Genomic DNA, 22,362 nt, shown 5'->3' with positions numbered 1-22,362 from the left:
GAAAATAGAAAGAAAGACACGACAGAAGTGTTACGTTACATTTTTTTGATAGGAATTGTAATACCTGCTATGTTATATATCCTGATCCTTTTGCGTTGATCCTCTAATAAATCATCGAGAGGGAGTTAATTAACGGACACTATTTTTTCTTTCTTTTTATCTTATATCAAAAGTACTAAGAAAAAGAACAAAGAACAAAGAGACATGCAAAATGCTTTCCAAGAGGCAAAGAATCCTTTAAAAAAATAAAAAGGATAACTTCACGAAATGGTATCGAATTATACGTCGTTTTGAAATAAGGGCATTGAACTAGCAAATGTTTCAAATTGGTGTATCCAAGTTTCCAAACGTCTCACTTAAAGGTATTTTGTTAGGATTTGCTATTAAATCCTAATGGAGTACCCAAAATACCCCTATTTTTTTTAGAAAAAAAAAAGAGAGAAAAAAAAATAATGCTAGGATCTAGGTGTTGGTCAGAATTTAACGTAATTTGCAAAAATACACATACCTGAATCTTTGAAAATTTTTATAATTTTTTTTAAAAAAATAAACATAGAGGTATTTTAAAATTTTTTGCAAGATTTCACAGCAAATCCTAAAGGAGTACCCTTAAGTAAGACATTTGGAAACTTGAAAATCCCAGTTTGAGACGTTTGCTATAGTTCAGTACCTTTATCTCAAAACAGTATATAATTCAATACCCTTTTGTGAAATTATAAAAAATAAAATAAAATAAACTCTTTAGAGTAATTTTTGATTAATGTAGGTTTTTTAAAAAATGACACTAATCAACGTTATTTCAACAGTGAAATGACGTCACCCAGGTGATGTCGTTTCAACACATTTCATGACGTTGTCTACTATTCGAATGACTCTAATTATTTAGTGTCGTTTGAGCTTGAGTGCCCTGAATTAGAGCAGTTTAAACTGTAAACGACATTAATTTAAAGTCCGGCCAAATCCTGTGATTAAAGCCGTTTTCCAATGACCCTATTCAAATGCAACAATTTCGATATACCAGTTTCCAATATATTGACATTATTTCGTAGTGGACAAGCATGCATAACAATGGTGGACTGACTTTTGATCGAAGAATCAGAGTCATAATATATATATATATATGGAAATTCCATACGGCTGTCGTCCGCGTTTTGACTTACGGGGCCGACCATATTGCACACCTTTTTCCATATATAAACCAAAAGCCACGCCAATCTTTGAATATTGTGAAATGACAGGATTCTTCCACTCACTATGAATTTAAATTTTCTATTTTATTCTATTTAAATCCGATATAAATGCACAAAAGATTTTTTCTTTTCTTTTACATATCTTCGATTTTTGTTTCTTAGAAATGATTATTATGCAACCGTAGACATAATTTTTACTTATGTGACAGTTTATTTTTATTTTCAAGAAAATGACCTTTAATTTTCTCCAACGGTGGTTTCATCGTTTTTTTTAAAAAATGAAAATAAAATAAACTGTTACATACGTAAAATTAGATGGGAGTTGTCCACGGCTGTATAACAATCAACAATAATTTTTCTTGTAAAAAATACTCGCACACGGATATTTACTCAAATTTTTCTAAATTTTCATTCAGAAATCGAAAATGTTGGAAGATGTGGGAAGAGAGATATATATATAAAGATACATTTTGGTTTGTTGGCTCATCTAAGAACTATAATTGTTTAAGAATCGACAAATATTTTCCAATGTTAATTAAATCTAATCTACATATTTAAACTGATCAGATAAATGCACAAAATTAATTAAGAGTTTACTAAAGACCAACTCGCTTTCTACGAGATTATCATGAAGGTGCAGTGCTCTTGCTTTCGGTGTTTGACCACCTAGTACTAGGAGGTCGTTCCGTACATACTGACGGACGCCGTGTCTTGATTCACCATAATGTGAACCGTTGAATATTGAGATACATCGGAAGCTTCCTTGCCAAACAAGAAGTAGAAAAAAGATAAAGCTTACGGAAATTAAACTTTCTCTTACACCTTTTCATTGCGTAACGGTTTTTGTACTGTTGATCTCTAATTAAGTAATTATTAAAATTTGTAATATGAAAGACATTTTACCTGTTCGTCGTTGAATTTAATGCAAAACTCTAATGATAGGAGTGAGATGAAAAGGGTGAAAAAAATATTATATATTTATATGAGACATGATATACATATATATTTTGTACATTTTATTTTTAAATTAATCATTTGATTTGTAGTACCGATATGTAAGTCCTACAGATTCAATGATTAATTTAAAAAAGGGATGTAAAAAGATTATTTCTCTATTTATATTACAACTTTAATTTTGATTATTCCAATTAACATTGCCAAATGCATGACACCTGAGATGTGTGTATTGAAACCTTGAAAAGATGTTGTAAATGTTAAAATATTAATTAAATGATCGATTAAATTTATATCTTTTTATTAGCGTAATTTTTTGCGATAAGTGATAATTTAACATAGTATTAGATTCAAAAGTCCTGAATTCAAATTTTTACTCTGTGATTTATCTCTCAATTTAACAATAATCAATTTAAACTTCTAAATTAAGTGACGATTTAACAGTAGAATTGTAGCTAGCTAGTAGGTTTAATTGTTTATATAATGCTTCCCCTCACAATGACTTATAACACTGTAAGCCTATGCACGAACTTGGTATTCTAATGGCAACAAAGCTTTTGCTTCTCTTATTATTCTGTCTTTTTTCCATAAAAAAAGCTCTATCCCTACAACCAAACATTAGCAGTGGCTCCACCCTTTACACAAACTCTACCCCAAATTTCTGGCCTTCTCCTTCTGGCCATTTTGCATTCGGGTTTTACCCGACTGGCAATGGTTTCAAGGTCGGCATCTGGGTCGTCGGCAGCCCAAAAAACACAATAGTGTGGACATCTCGGCGGAACGATCCAGTGATATCACCTGGTGCGGCTCTTGTTTTCTCTACAGACGGTGGGCTTCTCCTCCTCAGCTCCACTGGACAAGTTCAACCAGTTGCCGAAACAACTCAAACGGCTTCAGTTGCTTCAATGCATGATTCCGGTAACTTTGTTTTATATAACTCTAGTTCCAAGATTATATGGGCTAGCTTTGACTCTCCGACTGATACCCTTTTGGTTTTACAAAAGTTAGTTCCCGAAAATATGTTGTATTCTAGCATCTCCGAAACTGATACTTCAATCGGAAACTTCAAGCTGTCGTTGCATCGGGATGGAAGTCTATATGCTTTTCCAATAAGAAGTTTGCATGACGTAAAATATATTTATTGGTCATCATTTAGCAAAAGTGTCGGAAGAAACTTGACGTTGAATCTAGCAGCCGACAGCCGCTTCTACTTATCCAGTTCTTCTGGGTTAGCTGTATTGAATTTAACAGCAGGCGGACATCTTGTTGATGGTAGTAAAGTCTTGTATCGAGCAACGTTTGACGTGGACGGCATTTTAAGGCTTTATCGGCATCAAATGGGGAGTAAAGGCAGCTCAAACATTTCAATCTTGTGGGAGGCAATAACACCAGAAAATCGTTGCTCGGTGAAAGGGATTTGTGGGCCAAACAGCTTTTGTTCCGTTGATGGTGCTGATCTTTCTTGCCTTTGTCCTCCAGGATTTGAGTTCGTGGATCCCAAGCAGGCTAATATTGGCTGCAAGTTAAACTCCACAGCAAAAAATGATTGCTTTGGGGATAAGGGTAACGCGAATTATAGAATGACCTCTCTCCCAAACACTGCCTGGGAGTCCGGCGAGTATGATCTACTCTCTTCGGTGAATGAAGAAGCCTGCTCGGAAAATTGTTTGGAGGACTGTAATTGTGTGGTAGCAACATTCTGGGACGAAATGTGCTTCAAGCAAAAGCTTCCACTTAGATTTGGGAGGAGGAATGGTAGCCGTCCAACTAAAGCATTGGTGAAAATTACAAGGGAAAGCCTGCCAGATGACACAAATGTTGTCGTCAATGAGATCACAAAGAAGCTCGGTAAGAAGCTTGTAATTGTTGGTGTGGTTCTCATCACCTTGTCTATATTTCTGTTTCTGTTCTCTGGATATCTTATTTTCAAATATCAGATATGGGGCAATAGGATGCGTATCAGGAAAAGTAACCCACCTGATGTTGTTCAAGAAATAAATGTGACGTCATTTACCTATGATCAACTGGTAAAAGCCACAAATAATTTTAGGGAAGAGATTGGCAGGGGAGCATCTGGGAAGGTTTATAAAGGCTCCCTGCAGGAAATGAATGGCGGTGGACAGGAAATTGCTGTTAAGCGGCTAGAGAAGATGGTGGAAGAAAGAGAATCTGTGTTCCGGAATGAGGTGAAGATAATTGGGAGGACCCACCACAAGAATTTACTTCAACTGATTGGCTTTTGCAGTGAAGGATCAAACAGGCTTCTTGTGTACGAATTCATGAAGAATGGCTCACTGGGGGACCTTCTTTTCAAGTCAAGAAGCCGGCCTAGTTGGAATGAAAGGAGGAGGATTTTGGTGGAGATAGCAAGAGGGATTAACTATCTCCACGAAGAGTGTCAGACCCGGATCATCCACTGTGACATTAAGCCACACAACATACTCATGGACGAATCGGGGTCTGCCAAGATATCGGATTTCGGACTATCCAAGCTGTTGAAACCGGATCAAACAAAAACATACACCATGGCAAGGGGAACAAGAGGCTACGTAGCTCCTGAGTGGGACCAGAGCAACGCTCCGATCACAGTAAAAGCAGACGTTTACAGCTTCGGGGTCTTGTTGTTGGAGATCGTTTGCTGCAGGAAGAACTTGGTCTTAGCAGGCCCAGAGGAAGAAATGGTGCTAACGGATTGGGTTTATAAATGCTATTTGGCTGGAGAGCTTGAAGAAGTGGTGGACGAAACAGAGTTGGACTTGGAGGAATTGGAGAAGGTTGTGAAGGTGGGACTTTGGTGTGTGCATACGGAAGCAGCTCGTCGGCCATCAATGAAGTCGGTGATTATGATGCTAGAAGGAACCGTTGTGACGCAAGCACCTCCTCCACTAAGCTCCCACGTTAATGTCTAAGAGACTATGCTGCTATAGAGTTTTCTATGATTAGTACCAACTTTGTATTCGAGACATTCAGTTTAAAGAATAATTCATTGGTGTATTCCTGCCATTCAACTTCTATTGGTATGAAGTTTCCTTTTTTCAATTTGTTTTATTTTATTTTTTGTTCAAAAGATTGAAACCTAAAATTTATCTCATCCTCGTCTAGGGGTGTTAGATGACCCTAGCCACTCGTGAATTCTGATCGGTTAAACTCAATTTTGTAGTAGGTGGTGTTTTACTTTAGGAGGTTTGAGAAAAAGTTCAATACAATTAAATGCAGAGGTGGGCAGAGTTCAATGAAGAAGATGATGAATGTGGATGGAATTCTGAAATGTAATAGATAAAAGCACTTCGAGAGGCTCAACTCTTTAGGAAATAATTCAAACCTCAATATTCTCTTTCTTGCCTTTCTATCCGTTGCAGCCCATCCTAAATGCCCAATTCTACCTGCTAGAATATTCTAACAAAATTCTACAGTTGTTCGTTACTCTTAAAACGCAAACAAAGATGACTTCAACGCAGCATGAACGCATACTATACAGGATACCAAAACGCCCAAACTTACAACATAAAACGCAAGCTTAAAATGAAATACAAAACGACTACTAGAAAGCATAAAACGCGGATTATGGTTGCCAGCTCATAGTCTCCTCTAGAATTAATCTTCTATCTCTTTCCTGTTCGAATGCTTGGATAACACTTCACACGAAAGTCTTCGTCTCTTCTCTCTGTGTCTCTTCTCTCTGCCATTGATAAGCAGCTAAGCTCCACCATATGTTGTACCCGTAACAAATTCGGTATCGGTTCAAATAGTAAATGAGCCGTCCATGAACACAATAATCTGCTTGAATATTAAAATAGACATACTCGTAAAAACTCTGTTCAACTTATATAAGTTCGATTCGACTCGTTCCGCTCGGATCATTATGTATAAAAATGGGTTTTATAAATATAAGGAAAAATTACACCGTTGGTCCTTGTGGTATGCCATAATTATTTTTCACTCCCTATGATTTAAAAAGTTCATGAGAGATCCATGTGGTATGCAATAATTACATTTTACTCATTGGGTCGATTTTCCGTCCACAATTTTAACGGAATCTATTAGCCATGCACGTCAGCAACACGTGTCGCCATCTTATTAGCGACACATGTCCATCCTAATAAAAAAAATAAAAATTTATTAAAAAATAAATAAAAATACTTATTTTTTAAAAAAAATTAAAAATTAAAAAAAAAACAAAAAAGTAAAAACAAAAAACAAAAATGGGAAAGAGGGTGGCCGCGCGCCACCCCCGGCGGCCTCTGGGGGTGGCCGCGCGCCACCCCCATTGGCTGGGGGTGGCCTGGCCACCCCCTTTCCCATTTTTGTTTTTAATTTTAATTTAAAAAAAAAAGTATTTTTCTTTATTTTTCTTTATTTTTTTATTAAGATTGGACATGTCAGTGCCACGTGTCACCAATAAGATGACGACACGTGGCGCTGACGTGGCATTTGAAGGAATCTGTTAAAAATTTTAACAGAATTTGACACCAAGGATCGATTTGTAATTATTACATACCACAAGGATCTCTCATGAACTTTTTAAACCATAGGGACTAAAAAATAATTATGGCATACCATAGGGATCAACGGTGCAATTTTTCCTAAATATAAATACATAGATTAGTTATTGTAACTATGGACCTATGGTATAGAATATTATGACATATGGTTAAGGTGTAAACTGACATATTGAATAGTTAATATATTACTATATAAGTAGTATTGAATAATTAGTATATAACTATATACATAAAATATAGTATATAGTTAACATATATATATATTAACTCTTCTAATGACGAATATCATTTCTTTCACCTTCTCGCAAAAAGGAAGAGGAACTTCCAACGTACCTCTAGGCCTCGCGTAAATGTTGATGTAGTCTTTATTGTACACCCTCTCCATTTTTGTGTGTAGTATGTATGGTGATCAGCATTAATGCTTTATTTGTTTTAACGTAAAATATTTTTTTGAAAAACCTTTCTTGTATATTTTGATGTTTGGTGTGACTGTAAATAATACTCAAACTGAAAATATTTTCGTTTCGACAAAAAAAAAAAAGAAAAGCTTATTTAGTTTCGGAAAATAATTTCTATTTTTAAATTTCGTAAATCCGCCATGAACTAACCAGGACGTTGCCAAAACCCGACCAGGACTTTGTTGGCACTCGATTCGAAACACCCCCAAGACCTGGTCAGGACATCGTTAGGACCCAGTAATTGGGACGTCGTCGGGACCCGGTCAAGACACCGCCAAGACCCGTCGGGATGATGCTAGGACCTAACCCTAACTTCACAGGGAACCCAATTGGGACACCACTGGACCTAGTAGGGACGTCACCGGAACCGGCCGGGACATTGTTTGGACCCGGCCGCGACTTCACTAGGACACCATGTGGAGCTTGCTCGAACTCAAAATTTTAGATTAATTTTTTAAATATATTTATGTTGTGAATAAAAATTGATTTTTATAGGTTAATATGATTGAATTGAAATATATATATATATATATATATATATATATATATATATATATATATATATATAATATTTGTAATTTTTCTTACCCGCTAAACTCAAGAAAATGTTTTCAAAAAAATCATTTTTCACTTAAATTATTTTTTGACGAAAAATATTTTAGTTCGAAACAAACGAAGTATAAAAGAAAATAAAACAATAAAAAGAGAATCTAAAAATGTAGGCTTACGATGTTTTGTTAACTTACTGAACTCGCTGATTACCCAAGAAATGAGTAGATTTCATCAGAAATAGTGTGGGCAAAGAGCCCAGCGCCTGCTGTGCTTAAACTCCTATGGCGGAAGTTTGTCCCACACCGGAAAGGAACAAAGTGTTCCCACCTCATGCTCTCTATAAATGAAAATATATATGTATGTATATATATATATATATATACATCTTATTTTCAAATTCACTATTTGATCTATGGTACTCAAAAACAGGCTGCCTGCTCCTCTTTTTTCCTTTTTTTGTAGTGTTTCTCTTGTTGGCTGAAGCCGACTACTACTGAGAGTTGAGAATTGTATTTTTTTACGAAGTTATCTTTAAGAACTATAAATTAATGAAATTTTATTATTATTATTATTTAATAATAATTTTTTAAAGTAAAAAATATTGTAAAATTCAATTGGGTTCGAGCTTGATTGAAGGCTCGACTTGTGAACTGAGCCGAGTTCAAGCCAAGACAAACTCGAACTTTGATAGCTAAGCTCTTGACAAGCCAAATTCAAACATACTTTTAAAATTCGGCTCGAACCTGAATTAAGTTTAATCTCTCAAATAATGTGTTCGAGCGGAGTAAAATAGCTCGACTCGAATTAATACAGCTCAACCACACCACATCTTTTCATAACATGAATCAAAATCTTAAAAATTACCAAAAAGGGAGAAATCAGGTAAGTTCCCTTTTGCTTTTTGTCATTTTTACTTTTAAGACCCAATTTTTATTTTGTAGACTTGAGTTTTGGCTCATTCTAAATTCAAAACCTCCATCAACCCTTCCCAGTCCAACCATGTTGGTGGCTTGGAGTTAGGGAGAGAGAGAGAGAGAGAGACGGTGGAGAGGTTATACTCAACAAATGTGAAATTCTCTTTTACCTTTAAACTTTGTCTTGAGTTTTCATTTTGGGTTTGATTTTGCTTGGGTGTTTCGGTGCTTGGCTGAATGGATAGTGAAGCTTAATTTTGTTTTCACTTCGGTTGTTCCTTGCTAGCTGAATCACGAATAGGTGTTTACGGGAAATTAAACTTCCCCTTTTGATTATGTTTGGGCGATTGGTGTTGGGTTATTGTAGAAGTTTTTGTGGTTTTTTATTTTTGTGATGTGGCCGATTGAGTGATGAAGGAACAAATTTTGGTTGTTGATTTTTTTTCTTTGTAGTTTTGGTGCCTGCACCGAGTAATGTTCGTGTGTTTTTTTTTTTTTTTTTTTGTTTTTTTAAATTTAAGTTTTGATCTTGCCTGTGGGGAATTTTGAGGGTGAGGTTTGATCTTTTGAAGCTTATTTTGTAGGGGTTTGGCTATGGGTAATTCCCGATTATGGGTATTTTCAAGTGGAGAACTGCTATTTTGTAGACGGCTATATGACCGTCCTACAAAGTTTACTTTTGTAGAAAGGTTACTTTTGCCACCAAAGATCCTTTTAAGGGAAATTAGGAACTGTATGGGAAGGACCGTATTGAGTCGTCAAAAGCCACCGCAAATGCGCTTATCATCTAGATTGAAGCAGCAAGTGGAAAAATGCTCCTAAGACCCTGGAACGCTAAGCATCTACAAAAATATTATCTGTAACATCAACATGTACTTTGCTTTTGAGATTATCGAGAAAATAAAAACCTAGGTTCATTCGGCAAACTTTTTTTCACTCATTCCCGACAAGACCAAATTTTCTCCACTCAGCGTCCAAGCTAAGCGAAGAAGTAAAGGTGCTATTTTTCCTGGGACTAATCCCTGAAAAGACCAAATCTTCTCCACTTAGCGTCCAAGCTAAGTGTAGAAGTAGAGGGGATATGTTTCTCGGGACTTATTTCCGAAAGGAGAAAATCTTCTCCACTTAGCATCCAAGCTAACCACAGAAGTAGATGGGCTATGTTTCTCGGGACTCATTCCCGGAAAGATAAATTTTTTTGTTCTTAGTGTCCAAGCTAAGTGCAGAAGTAGAGGGGATATGTTTCCCCGGACTCATTTCCGAAAAGACCAAATCTTCTCCACTTAGGGTCCAAGCTGAGTGCAAAAGTAGATAGGCTATGTTTCCCAGGACTCATTTCGGAAAAGACAAAATCTTCTCCACTTAGCGTCCAAGCTAAGTGCAGAGGTAGAGGGGCTACGTTTCCCGGGACTGGTTCCCTAAAAGACAAAATCTTCTCCACTTAGCATCCAAGCTAAGCACAGAAGTAGCACTACAAAAAAAGCTGTAATTAGTCGCGTGTCTACAGTAAAGGTTACTGTAGACACGCGGCCAACTAGCCACGTGTCTTAATGACAACGTGGCAGACTGTTTACGAAAAACAAGTAGCCACGTGTAATAAATTCATGCGGCCAATTGGCCGCGTTTATTTTTTACACGTGGCCAATTGGCCGCATGTATTTTTCACACGCGGCCAATTGGCCGCGTGTATCAAAAATAAACGTTGCCAATTCCAATTTTTTCACTTTTATTTTTTTCTTCTGCAACCGCCGTCTTCTTTGACTTTTCCTATCTTTTTTTTTTCTTTTTTTTTTTCTCCCTGCGATGATGGACGGCACATTCAGTATTATTTTTTTTTAATAAATGGCGACGTGGCTTTGAGCCACGTCGCCACTAGTCCAGGTGCTCCGCGCGGGACAATTCCCGCGCGGCACCTGGCCACACATTTCAAAAAATAAAAAATAAAATTATTAATATTAAAACTTAAATTAATGGACGGTACAGTTTATCTCTCTCTCTCTCTCCAGTCCGGTTTGTATTGCAATAATAGTCCTCCAATTCAGTTTCTCTCTCTCTCTCTCTCTCTCTCTCTGTCACCACACCACTGGGCAGCGAATCCGACCACCGCGCGTTCCGGTCTCAACTGGACGGAGAAACTGACCTTGAGTTCTCTCTCTCTCTCTCTCTCACTCTCTCTCTCTCTCTCTCTCTCTTGTGTGGATCTCTCTTTCTTATCATTTGATGTTTCGGTGATGTAGGGATCGGAGGACTGGCTGGAAAAAGAAATTTGATTTTTTAAGTTTTGGCTTTTTGAATCTAATTTCCGGCGACTGGGCGATTTTGTTGATGATTTTTGGCTGTTTTGTTGGTATTTTGTTGGTGATTTTGTTGATGATTTTTTGGTGTTTTTGCTGCTGGCCTCGAAGAAGTTTCCGGAAGGGGAAAAAAAAGAAACTTGATAAATTTTGTTGGTGATTTGTTGTTGGTGATTTTTTGCTGTTTTCTTGGATTTTGTTGAAGTTTTGTTGAAGTTTTGTTGTTGCTGGCCGGCCGGCCTCGAAGATGTTTCCGGAAGGGGAAAAAAAATAAACTAGATAATTTTTTTTGGATTTTGTTGGTGGTTTTTTGGCCAGAAGAAGTTTTGTTGGTGTTTTGTTGTTGCCGGCCGGCAAGGGGAAGAAAAAAAAAGGTTGTTCCGGCAAATTGAAAATACTGGTGAAAAAAAATAAAAATTAGAGAAGCCTTCTTCTCTTTTTTTTTTTTGAAAAAATTGAAGTATTTAGCCACGTGTGCTACAGTACACGCGGCCAATTGTTGGCCGCGTGTACTGTAGCACACGTGGCCACGAATATTTAAGTACACGCGGCCAACTGTTAGCCGTGTGTACTTAAATACACGCGGCTAACTGTCAGCCGTGTGTACTTAAATACACGCGGCTAACTGTCAGCCGCGTGTATTTTAATACACGTGGCCACTTGGACACGTGTATTAAAATACACGTGGCCAATTGTGCAGTTAGTGTCACTGGGATCCACCACGTGTTTTCACGTGGCCACTTGCACGTGGCCAACAGTTCGCCACGTGTACAGTGACCGTACACGTGGCGAAATGCAAGTGGCAAAAAACAATTTTTTTTTTTTGTAGTGTAGAGGGGATATATTCCCCGGGACTCATTCCTGAAAAGACCAAATCTTCTCCACTTAGAGTCCAAGCTAAGTGCAGAAGTAGATGGGCTATGTTTCCCGAGACTCATTCCCGAAAAGACAAATCCCTACGTAAACAACTGAACCTAAACCTAATTTTAGTTTTAGTAATGGCGGGTAACTACATCGCATAACACAAATTCCAAGTGAATAAAAATGCATGTGATTAATTCAATTCTTCATTACATAGTTGTTAATTCAATTCATCATTATATAAATAATAATAATAATAATAATAATCAATACAATCAAGGGGCGTCAGAGTCCTCGGCAGCCCTACTTCCAAAAGTGGTCCCAGATACATCTGTATGGACTGAAGGCAGATTTGGGTCCTCAGGGTAACTAGTACGTTCCCCCCACTTCGGAGCATCAGGAAACAGATCTCTCCCCATATCGTAAAACTCTATAGTATCCGCTTCCGGGTGACTCAGGTTTGTAGCTGACACGGTCTCATCTTGAAACTGAAATGCCAGAGGGTTGAGAACTAGTGCCCGGAAGCTTTCAAACCTTCAATGGAAACCTCGAGCCAAACTTTCTCATCCTTCAGCAACCTCTTTGCAAGAACTTCCTGACTCTCCTCAGCGACATACAGGTCAGCTGGTAGAGAGCTTGGGTAGCCAAAAAGGAACCAAGTCTAGTCTCGGCCTCAGTGAGTTGAGCCTGTAACTCGGATGACTTTCGAGTATGCTCTTCCAGTTGAGAGGCTCACCGGTCACTAGCTGCAACCCTCTCCTCCAAAGGAGCCTCCCTTCATCGACTTTCTATAAGCTCTTGATCTCGGACTACCAATAAATTATGAAGCTTCTCCACTTTGAGCTCCAAGTTCTTCAGGCGGGATGTTTCATATTCCAAGCTCCTTACTTTTGCCCTCAGCTGCGTCAGCTCTTGAGGGTAACTACGCAAGTACTCGAGTTGTTCGTCATATGTTGTGCAAATATCTACCTAAATAAATAGGTAAATAAGTGTACGTTTTACTCACAAGTGCATAAGATCAAAAGAATAGTATAGAAGACAAATACTAAATCATTCCCACGAGGATTGGTATAAATTATGCTTAAAGAGAATTTCCTAAATAAATAACTTGAATGAGATGATATAAAATATGGAATTGAAATAATAAGAAGAAAAGTTAGGGCTTTGATATGCATCGCTATTCATACTCAATTAAGATTCACAATGCATAATACTATAATCATAACATGATACTTAATGTTTGCTAGCCTAAGGGCATGACATCTACTACTTAGGCTATTGATCTCTCTAAGCAACGAATTAGGCATGATATCTACTCTAATTCTTTTCTTTTTTAAAGGATTAGGCATGGCATCTACTCCAATGTCTTTAAGAAAGCCTAAAACTATGGAGATCGACAAACACGTGAAACCTAGAGCATGGCATCTACTTTCGGTTTTCCATGTTGATTAATCCAAGAACCTGTGATGGGGTTCTTTTGTTACTCTATTATGCCCATGACTCGTCCATCTGAATTGACATAAATAACAAGTCCATACCACATGCATATGATGATCAAGCATAAACTTGTGAGGAATTCAAGAAAACAGGAAATAATCAGGTTAAGCATGAGTATATGAATTGTAGCAAGAGCGCCAATTGAAACCTTAAAGAGACATGATTAGGGCTTCAATTGAGCCCTAACTAAAGTATTAATTACACATAATTTGGATGAAAATCATCCTCATAAGAAAATAACAAAGAAAAAGAAAAACTAGAGAAAACTCCCTTCTTGAAGTAGCCTTTGATCCTTCCCAAAGCTTGTGTCTTTCTTCAATGTTTAGAGCCCTATATATAGGGATTAGGAGAATCCTAGAAGCCCTAGTAATCTCAAAAAATTTGGAAGTCAATCTCCTAGTCCAAGTAGGAGACTGAAAATCCAATCCAAGAAGGAAAAAGATTCCAAATTCATCCATATTTGAGGTCCTTTATTGCAGGGCGTTTTTGGCATAGTAAACATCTGAATTAGGAAACACCTATTTTAGAGATATTTTTTATTAGCTTTCCAACGCCACTAATTGCACCGCAATATGATACTTGAGCCGAAAGTTATGATTAAAATACATAGACGTGTTCATTCTGGATTCTTTCTAAAAATAATAGACTTTGCCGACTTCAATACTCTTGCAGACTTTGTTGTAATCTCAGAATTTGATGGATTTTGAGTGCTTTTATTCCAAAACCTGTAAAATACAAGATAACACAAAAACAATACAAGTATCAAACTATAACAAAACTAAGAGATTAACATATGTGAATTAAGGGACTTGAATGTGTAATATTCAGCACTTATCATCATACAAGGCCACTAGCTTAACCACATGCTGAAAAACAATAAAGGAGTCAAGAACCACATAAAAAAAATTAAAAAAGAAAAAGAAAAAAAAAGAGTTAGAATCGTACCGAAATCTGGTGATGGACTAATATGTCAGTGAACCTCTCGGGAGGTGTCTGACCTACCCAAACCCTCAAAGAAAGTTTTCTGGAATCACTGCTAGAAGAGCTTCTAGGGGACAGTTGAGCCGATCTTCGCCAAGGGACTTGATTGGAATCTTTCTCCTGGGGGTATTTGTAATGTCCGAGACATTACTAGAGTGTTTAAGATGTAAACTAAAGTAATTAATTGATTAGAATTTACTAAATGTCAAGAAAATACCTAGAAAGCACATAGAAAGTCCATGAAATAGGGTTTTTGGAGTAGGCATCTGGATAGGCACAACAGCTGTTTGGAAGGCCTTGGTAGAAAGTCCACATTCGCACACCGTCTGGACGCCTATGGCAACACTTCAGGCAATAAGTTCTCGTCTGCTGTTTGTCCGAACGCCCTTGTGGACGCTCGATTCAAAATGTGCGTCTATGGACAGTCACGTTGTGATGTCCCGAATATTGTTTACCATTTTAAGAAGAAAATTTAATGGATAAATGACTAAGATTAATTTGACAACTAGAAAAGACAGTAAGACGCGCAAATAATATTTTATAGTCCAAAGAAATAAGTTATTTAAGAGGAAAATATGAGAAAATGAATTGGAAATAGAATAAATGAGAAAATAATGCAAAAATATATAAATATTCATGGCGCGTCCAGACGCTATATTGTGGGCGTCCGGACGGCCCTTCATGGGCACACGTCCGCAAGTGGGCGCGCGTCCGAACGGGAGACAATGCTCGTCCGGACAGCGCCTGTCATTCGTGAGGTCGACGCCTCATTTCACGCATGTCTGGGTGGCTTGTGATGCCCGTCCGGACGAAGCCTATTTTAAGAAGGGTCAAACGCCCTTCTTCTCGGCATTTCCGGAAATCTCTCCTCCCTCTCTCACATTTTTATGGTTTTTGATACAAAACCCGTGATCCACGAAGATCCAACCGTCCAAACTGAAATCCGTCTTCGGAAACGTGATCTTAGCACTCGGGTCTACGTTTCTACCGATTGGTTTGAGGTATTTTCATAAACTCTTTTCATTAGAGATTTTGGGTTAAATCTTGAAATGTTAGAGTTTAATCTTCGTTTATCTTTAGGATTTACACGGTTTGGAGCTCCCTAAATGTTCACCAAGTGTTGGATTTCATTTGGGTGAATTTTGGTAAGTTTCCTAAACCCTAACTTTTGGGTTATGAATTTTAATTGTGATTTCTTGTGCCTAACCCTAGGGGAAACCTTATGGGTTAGTGTTATTAGTGTTTAAATAGCAATATTATGTTATGAGTTAGTAAAATAAATTATGGGTTTAAGATTGAAAACCCTAATTAGTGCGCTTAAATTAATTTGGGGGTTTTTAGTATCTAAAACCTAGATTACTAATTTATGAATTAATCGTTGTTATTATGATGATTAATTCCAAATTAGCTATGGGTTTTGTAAAATGATTAGTGAATATAATTTTAGGATTAATGATATTGAGAAAATAAAAGTGAAAATAATATATGGATTAATGAATATAATTTGGGTTAACATTTAATGTTATAGGTAATTATTTAAAGGTGATGATTTTAATGTTCAGTCATAAATAAGTGTTTTGGGTTAGTGGTGTTGTAGGTAAAATTATTGAGTAATGTTTATAGGTGTGTAATTGGGACCCTTAAAATATTATGGGTTTTCCAATAATTTAGCCTTGAGCGATTCAAGTGCTAATTAGGATGTTAAATTATTTAGAGTATTAAATTGTGCAAGGTATTTTTTTTTTTACAGTGGCACATTGCGAGGAGTTGATTAGGAAGCTTGGTTAAGCTTGATATCCGTGCGGGCAGGTGAGTATTTTACTCACTGAGGGACCTTAGGAATTTAGATATATGAATTGCTATGTTTGGTTTAATTGGATGTTAACTCTATGATGATGATTTGGTATATGTAATTATGAACTATATTATGAAAATAAAATATGTTGATGAATTGATGTTGAAGGATGAATGAGATTTGTATTGTGAATGATGGCATGATGTTGAATTGATGTCGAGTATTGCATGAGATTTGTGTTGTGAATATAATATATATTGATGAATTGATATTGAAGAATGCATTATGTTTATACTGTGAATGTAAATGTGATAATGAGATAATGTAGAGATATGCATGAAGATCCATGTGAAGGGATAACATGATGTGGGATATATGTATGTGTGTGTGTGTGTGATTGAATTGAGAATTGTTGAGTTGAGAATTATGATGATAAGTTAATGTGAGATGATTGAAATGATATGTTAGGAATTGTTGGAGATTGAGTAACGTGAAATTATATTATGAATGTAGTATACGTCGAAAAGTAGATGAATGAGAATAATGTGATTGAGTGGTGGATTGTTGGAACTAGAACATGTTGTGGTAATGATAGTATATGAGTACTTAGCATACAAGGTAAGTCTATGGTATGTGGCTTCTAGCACTTGTGTGTTATGGGTGTCTAATGATAGTATATAAGCATTTGGCATACAAGGCAAGTCTAGGATATGTGGCTTCTAGTACTTGTGTGTTGTTTGCCCTGCGGGTATGTTGCTTCACGGGCGGTGTATTATGCAAGGCAAGTCTAGGGTATGTGGCTTCTAGCACTTGTGTGTTGTTTGCCCTGCGGGTATGTTGTTTCATGAGCGGTGTATTATGCAAGGCAAGTCTAGGGTATGGGGCTTCTAACACTTGTGTGTTGTTTGCCCTGCGGGTATGTTGCTTCACGGGCGGTGTATTATACAAAGCAAGTCTAGGGTATGTGGCTTCTACCACTTATGTGTTGTTTACCCTGTGGGTATGCGGCTTCATGGGCGATGTATATTGTCATTCTGATATTCTATACGGGAGTCTAGAGTAGTTGCTTCTAGCTGCGGTGTTGGTAATTTCAGAGTTGGAATTAAAGACAATCTACAGTAGTGATTAGTAGTCGATGATGTGTTGGCGTGTTGACATAATGATTTGAGAGTAATGTTGTTGAACCTTGTATATGTGTACGTACGTCTGTGTGCTTTGTTTACTCCAGTGAGTACTATACTGCTGAGACCTCAGTAATTTATTACTGAGGTGGTGAACTCATACTTTTACCTGTACGGTTGTGGTTAACCCCACTACCGTACAGATACTGATGCTTTGGCTGCAGGTTCAGCGGATGTAGAGGATGACCTCGTAGCTCTGGATTTGGGGTACTACGACTGAGGCACATCGCTGGAGTCGTAGCTGTGTGGACTTGGGCGTCCACCTTTTGGTAGTTTTATTTATGGCTTGTGTCGCTTGTGACACTTGTATATATGAGCCAGTCTTTTGATATGTATTTAATAACTATGTAGAAGCCTTAAACAGATAGACATATTAATGGTTCTTTTGTTGTGATTAAGTATTGTTTATAGATGTACCTTCCGCTATATTGATAATGTTATTATTTGTTATCTGTTGCGTAAATGTAACTTTAATTATCAGGTACATGTTATGGAATGTATACCGTATGTTGGCTGAGCGACATGTAGTTGTGCCATTGTGATGACTCATTTTATGTTTTCAAAAAAAAAAAAATAATTGGGTTGTCACACACGTAACCTGTCCGGACAACACTTGAGATAAATGCGAGAATGAGTCTATTGACTCATTTTCTTCCGATTTCTTCACTTCTATACATGATTTTTCTTAGGGTTTTCATAGAAAACCTTCTACCCATGAAAACATTTATGCCTCATACCTCAAATCTAGCTTAAAAAAACGTGATCTACATGAAGATATCTACGTTTTGACCGATTAGTTTGCGGTAAATTTCTGAACTCTCAATTTTTAAGATTTGGGTTAAATCTTAAGATATTTGAGTTTAATCTTGATTATTCTTTAGGTTTTGTGTGTTTTGGAGCCTAAACATTCTCCAAGTGTTGGGTTGCATTTGGGTGAATTTTGTCAAGTTTTCCAAAACCCTTGCCTTTTGGGTTTTTGTTTAAATTGCAATTTTGAGTGCTTAACCCTAATATTATCTTATGGGTTAGTGTTTATTGTGATTGGGTAATTGATTGGAACCCAAATTCTATGGGCATTCCATGAGTGTAGCTCTTGAACGATTCAAGTGCTATTTGTAGTATTTAGAGTTCAAATTGATATAGTGTGTGCAATGAATTGATTTCAGATTGTGCATTGCAAATTGTTTTCTAGAGAACCTAGTTGAGCCCTACATCCACATGGCCATTGTGAGTATTTTACACACTGAGAACCAAATGAATTTTATGTTACAAATTTATGATTGAACTATTGCGAATGACATTGATTACGTGCCTACGGCGATGAGATGATATGTGAATATAATATGAATGTGAAATGTTGATTGAAACTTAGTTATGAATGCGAGATATGATATTGAAATGATGTTTGAGAAATGATGAGATTATGTTATGAATGTGAGATATGATATTGAAGTGATGTTGGATAAATGTTTTGAAGAACATTGAATTATGTTGAGTTTTTATGATATATGGAAAAGAATGTGGAAACAACACGATGTTATTTGAAAATGAGAACCCGCATGTGTGATAACATGTACACTGAGCACAAGTGGTTTGGATGCACTAGCATAATGAGAATATGAATGATGGAATGAGCCTGGTGGATGAATGTCCTATGGGTGGAATTGAGTAAGACTAGAGTTGATGCTCATGGCTTTAGAAACAGTATAACCATAGAGTTGATGTTCTTGGGTAGGAAGTGAACCATGCGAATTAATGTCTTATGAGTAGAGTTAATGTATGACCATAGAGTTGATGGTCTTGGGTAGGAAGTGAACCCTGCGGGTTGATGCCTAACAGGTGGAATATGTGTAAGACTAGAGTCGATACTCTAAGCTAAAAAAACAACAAAACTAGAGTTGATGCTCTAATCTACAGAAACAGCAAGTCCAGAGTTGATGCTCCTGGCGCCAATGAGTTGATGCCCCTGGAATTAGGAACACAAAACAGAATAAAAGCATGCAATGCATGATGATGTGTGATGTGATTTGAAATGTTGTTTGTATCTGTATGTGAACATATTGGAATGCGATTAGATGTGATTTGATATGATGTATGTATATGCACGTGAGCATATTGGAAGGGGATTATTATTATCGTGATATGTCTATGTTTATTGTAACGACCCTCTTTTTACAAAAAGGCGTAAGTGAAAATTTCGATTTTGCACGTGACGTTACGACGTTATCAGAGTTATAAAATAGCAGCGGAATATACATTTTAATTAAAGATTTGAGAATTATAACACAATACATTGAGCTGACTGAAATTCCTCTAAACATTTATTAAAAGTCATTTACACTCATTACAACGAAATATGTGTCACAAATGACACGAAAGCATATATGAAAAGTCTACTAAATACAAGTAAATCTCTAAACATGTTACATACAAAATAATACAAACATTGATAATTACAAAGCATTAAAGCCTAACTACATTAGCTTTAGAACTCTTAAGCTAATAGATTATCCCATCCATTATCTTCTGAACCTGCAATAATCATATATAAGATGGTGGTTAATACCACAACCCCATATTTACATAAGTGAGTTAACTGTTATTCAACAATATAATGTATTATGCTTTATTTAAGAACAAAGATAACATAATGATGAGATGACAATTTTGTATGCAAAGTGTTAAACAGTTCAATATAGTCATTTCACTCCACTCGTTATGAGCCGTTACTCGATTAGCGACTATCTCGGAGACGTTCCTCCTACATTACTTTTTATTAGCATATTTTCGCACTAGTAGAGTACGTTCCACGTCACTCTCCTAGCACTTTGAGAGACATTCCTCCCAATATTAATTATTATTGTTTTCGGTTCAGGCAACACTCCCATCCTGAACCTTTGGGAGACGTTACGCCCAATATTAATAGGTTTATTATTCACAGTATGCAATAATCATTCACACGCATCTAATTAAAATAAAATATAAACATAACACCATTGAAATCAGTACTACCCTCGATAAGTATTTTATACTAACAACCATTTTGTCCAGTCTCAACTCATCATCTGCAATAAATACATACATATATATATATATATATATATATATATATATATATATATATATATATATATATATATATATATGTGCATCGAAGGTCAATATCATTACTTTTAGAAATTCATTCCTAGACGTGAACCTTAATCACACATACATATATTTACATACACCGAAACCATTATTCTTTTAATTGGAAAATCGTTTATATTTATTAACAAACACTCGTATGTATTTTCTCGTAAATCCCAAAAATCATCAAATAATACTTTAAACCATTTTTCCACATTTTGTTCCTATTCCAAATTAAAACCTAGTCAGCAACCCTCTTTAAAAACTATTAATTTACAATAATAATAGAATATCAAATCCCCCAAAACCAACTATTAACTTTCACATAATTGGTCAAACCAAAGACCATAGAATTCCATATTTAAAGACCTACATAATTAACCGCAAGTCATTATCAAAATTCGGCATCAAAACCCAAAATTATCAACCATCCATTAGTTTAATCACAATAAATATTCAACACTCAATTCTTCATAACCGAAACAGTAAAGATACTAAAAATAGAGGATACAATTAAAACAAGGGAATTGGTCCAAGTTTCCAAAAGCCCTATGTTTCGGCCAGCAGAGAAGAGGATTAAAAACAGGGAAAAGCATGTTTCTAGAACGTCATGGGTCCGGTCAAACAGTATAAGTCCAAAATACCTAACATCATGACAATACAGCAGCAACCAAAACTAGAGGAATTCACATAGTACATGGCCAAAATTACTAACTCACAAATACACTAAACCATTAACGGAATAGCTCTAAAACAACATGGCCAACACTACCCAGATACCCATAGCCGAAACACAGTTCCACATCAAACAATTACTCACACACACTCACGGTAAACCCCTTTCCAAATAACCATCAACACTAACTCAAAACACCCATAATCATAAAAATTAATGTATGGCTGAACCCAAATTCCAGATTCTAGACCAATCAATATTCCCACATCCGATTAACAACCAATCCCCAATCCCCAATTTATCAACTAAAATCAACACACAAAATACCCATTTGGTTGAAACTCATACACGGCTAAACAGAAATCAACCGAACACAATCAAACCCAAAACAACCATTTCCAATCAAGAATCATTTATCTCAAATACTCAAAATAAAATCAGCAAGAAATCACCTTGAGGATCTCTATTCAATCACAGAGAAGTCTTCCAGAAATCATCCTTCAAACCGCCGGAAGTCGGCTATGCCTCGCCGGATTTCGGTTCTGGCCACCGATCATGGAGGATCGGGTCTTCCTCTCGTGGGATCTCCATGGGTCATTCGGTTACGGGTTTTCTATGGGTTTCACGATCGGAGCTCCTCCCAGGTCTGATGGGTTTAGCTCACGGGTCCGCCGGCAGTGGGACCTCTAAATGGCCGGAAGCCGTCTCTAGTTCACCGACGCTGAACCACCGGAGAATCGGTCTCCGATCTCCCTCTCACTCTGCTATCTCTCTCGAGATAATTGCACCGTTGGTCCCTGTGGTATACCATAATTATTTTTTACTCCCTATGGTTTAAAAAGTTCATGGGAGGTCCTCGTGATATGCAATAATTACAAATCGATCCCTGGCGTCAAATTCTGTTTAAATTTTTAACAGATTCCGTCAAATGCCACGTCAGTGACACTTGTCCACCATAATAAAAAAAAATATAAATTTATTAAAAAATAAATAAAAATACTTATTCTTTAAAAAAAAAAAAAAACAAAAAAACAAAAAAAAATTCAAAAAAAAAAAAGCTGAAGGAGCCGGCCACCCCCAGTGGCCGCAGGGGTGGCGCGCGGCCACCCCCAGTGGCCGAGGGTGGCGCGCGGCCACCCCCAAGCCACAGGGGGTGGCCGGCCCCTTCAGCTTTTTTTTTTTTTGTTTCTTTTTTTTTAAAAAAAATAAGTATTTTTATTTTTTTTGATAAATTTATATTTTTTTTATTACGGTGGACACGTGTCGCCATCTTATTGGAGACACGTGTCGCTGACGTGGCATTTGACGGAATCTGTTAAAAATTTTAACAGAATTTGACGCCAGAGATCGATTTGTAATTATTGCATATCACGAGGAC

At 36.8% G+C, this 22,362-nt stretch overlaps 1 protein-coding gene and 1 long non-coding RNA gene across 2 annotated transcripts; one reads left to right on the top strand and one right to left on the bottom strand.

Moving 5' to 3' along the window:
* The first annotated feature begins 2,684 nt into the window (after nt 1-2,684).
* LOC133857959 (G-type lectin S-receptor-like serine/threonine-protein kinase LECRK4) lies at nt 2,685-5,147 on the top strand. Its single transcript, XM_062293354.1, has one exon. The coding sequence runs from the start codon at nt 2,687-2,689 to the stop codon at nt 5,051-5,053; it is 2,367 nt and encodes a 788-aa protein (XP_062149338.1). The 5' UTR covers nt 2,685-2,686; the 3' UTR covers nt 5,054-5,147.
* A 14,331-nt stretch (nt 5,148-19,478) lies between these two features.
* Nucleotides 19,479-21,753, bottom strand: LOC133857535 (uncharacterized). The gene is made up of 2 exons (XR_009898335.1): nt 21,437-21,753; nt 19,479-19,711 (listed from the first exon to the last, which is right to left on the bottom strand). It is a non-coding gene; the product is annotated as an uncharacterized LOC133857535 (long non-coding RNA).
* Between the last annotated feature and the right edge of the window lie 609 nt (nt 21,754-22,362).

The sequence above is a fragment of the Alnus glutinosa genome, chromosome 14 (genome assembly GCF_958979055.1).
Source record: "Alnus glutinosa chromosome 14, dhAlnGlut1.1, whole genome shotgun sequence".
Taxonomy (NCBI): domain Eukaryota; kingdom Viridiplantae; phylum Streptophyta; class Magnoliopsida; order Fagales; family Betulaceae; genus Alnus; species Alnus glutinosa.
This window is presented reverse-complemented; position numbering and strand designations above follow the sequence as displayed.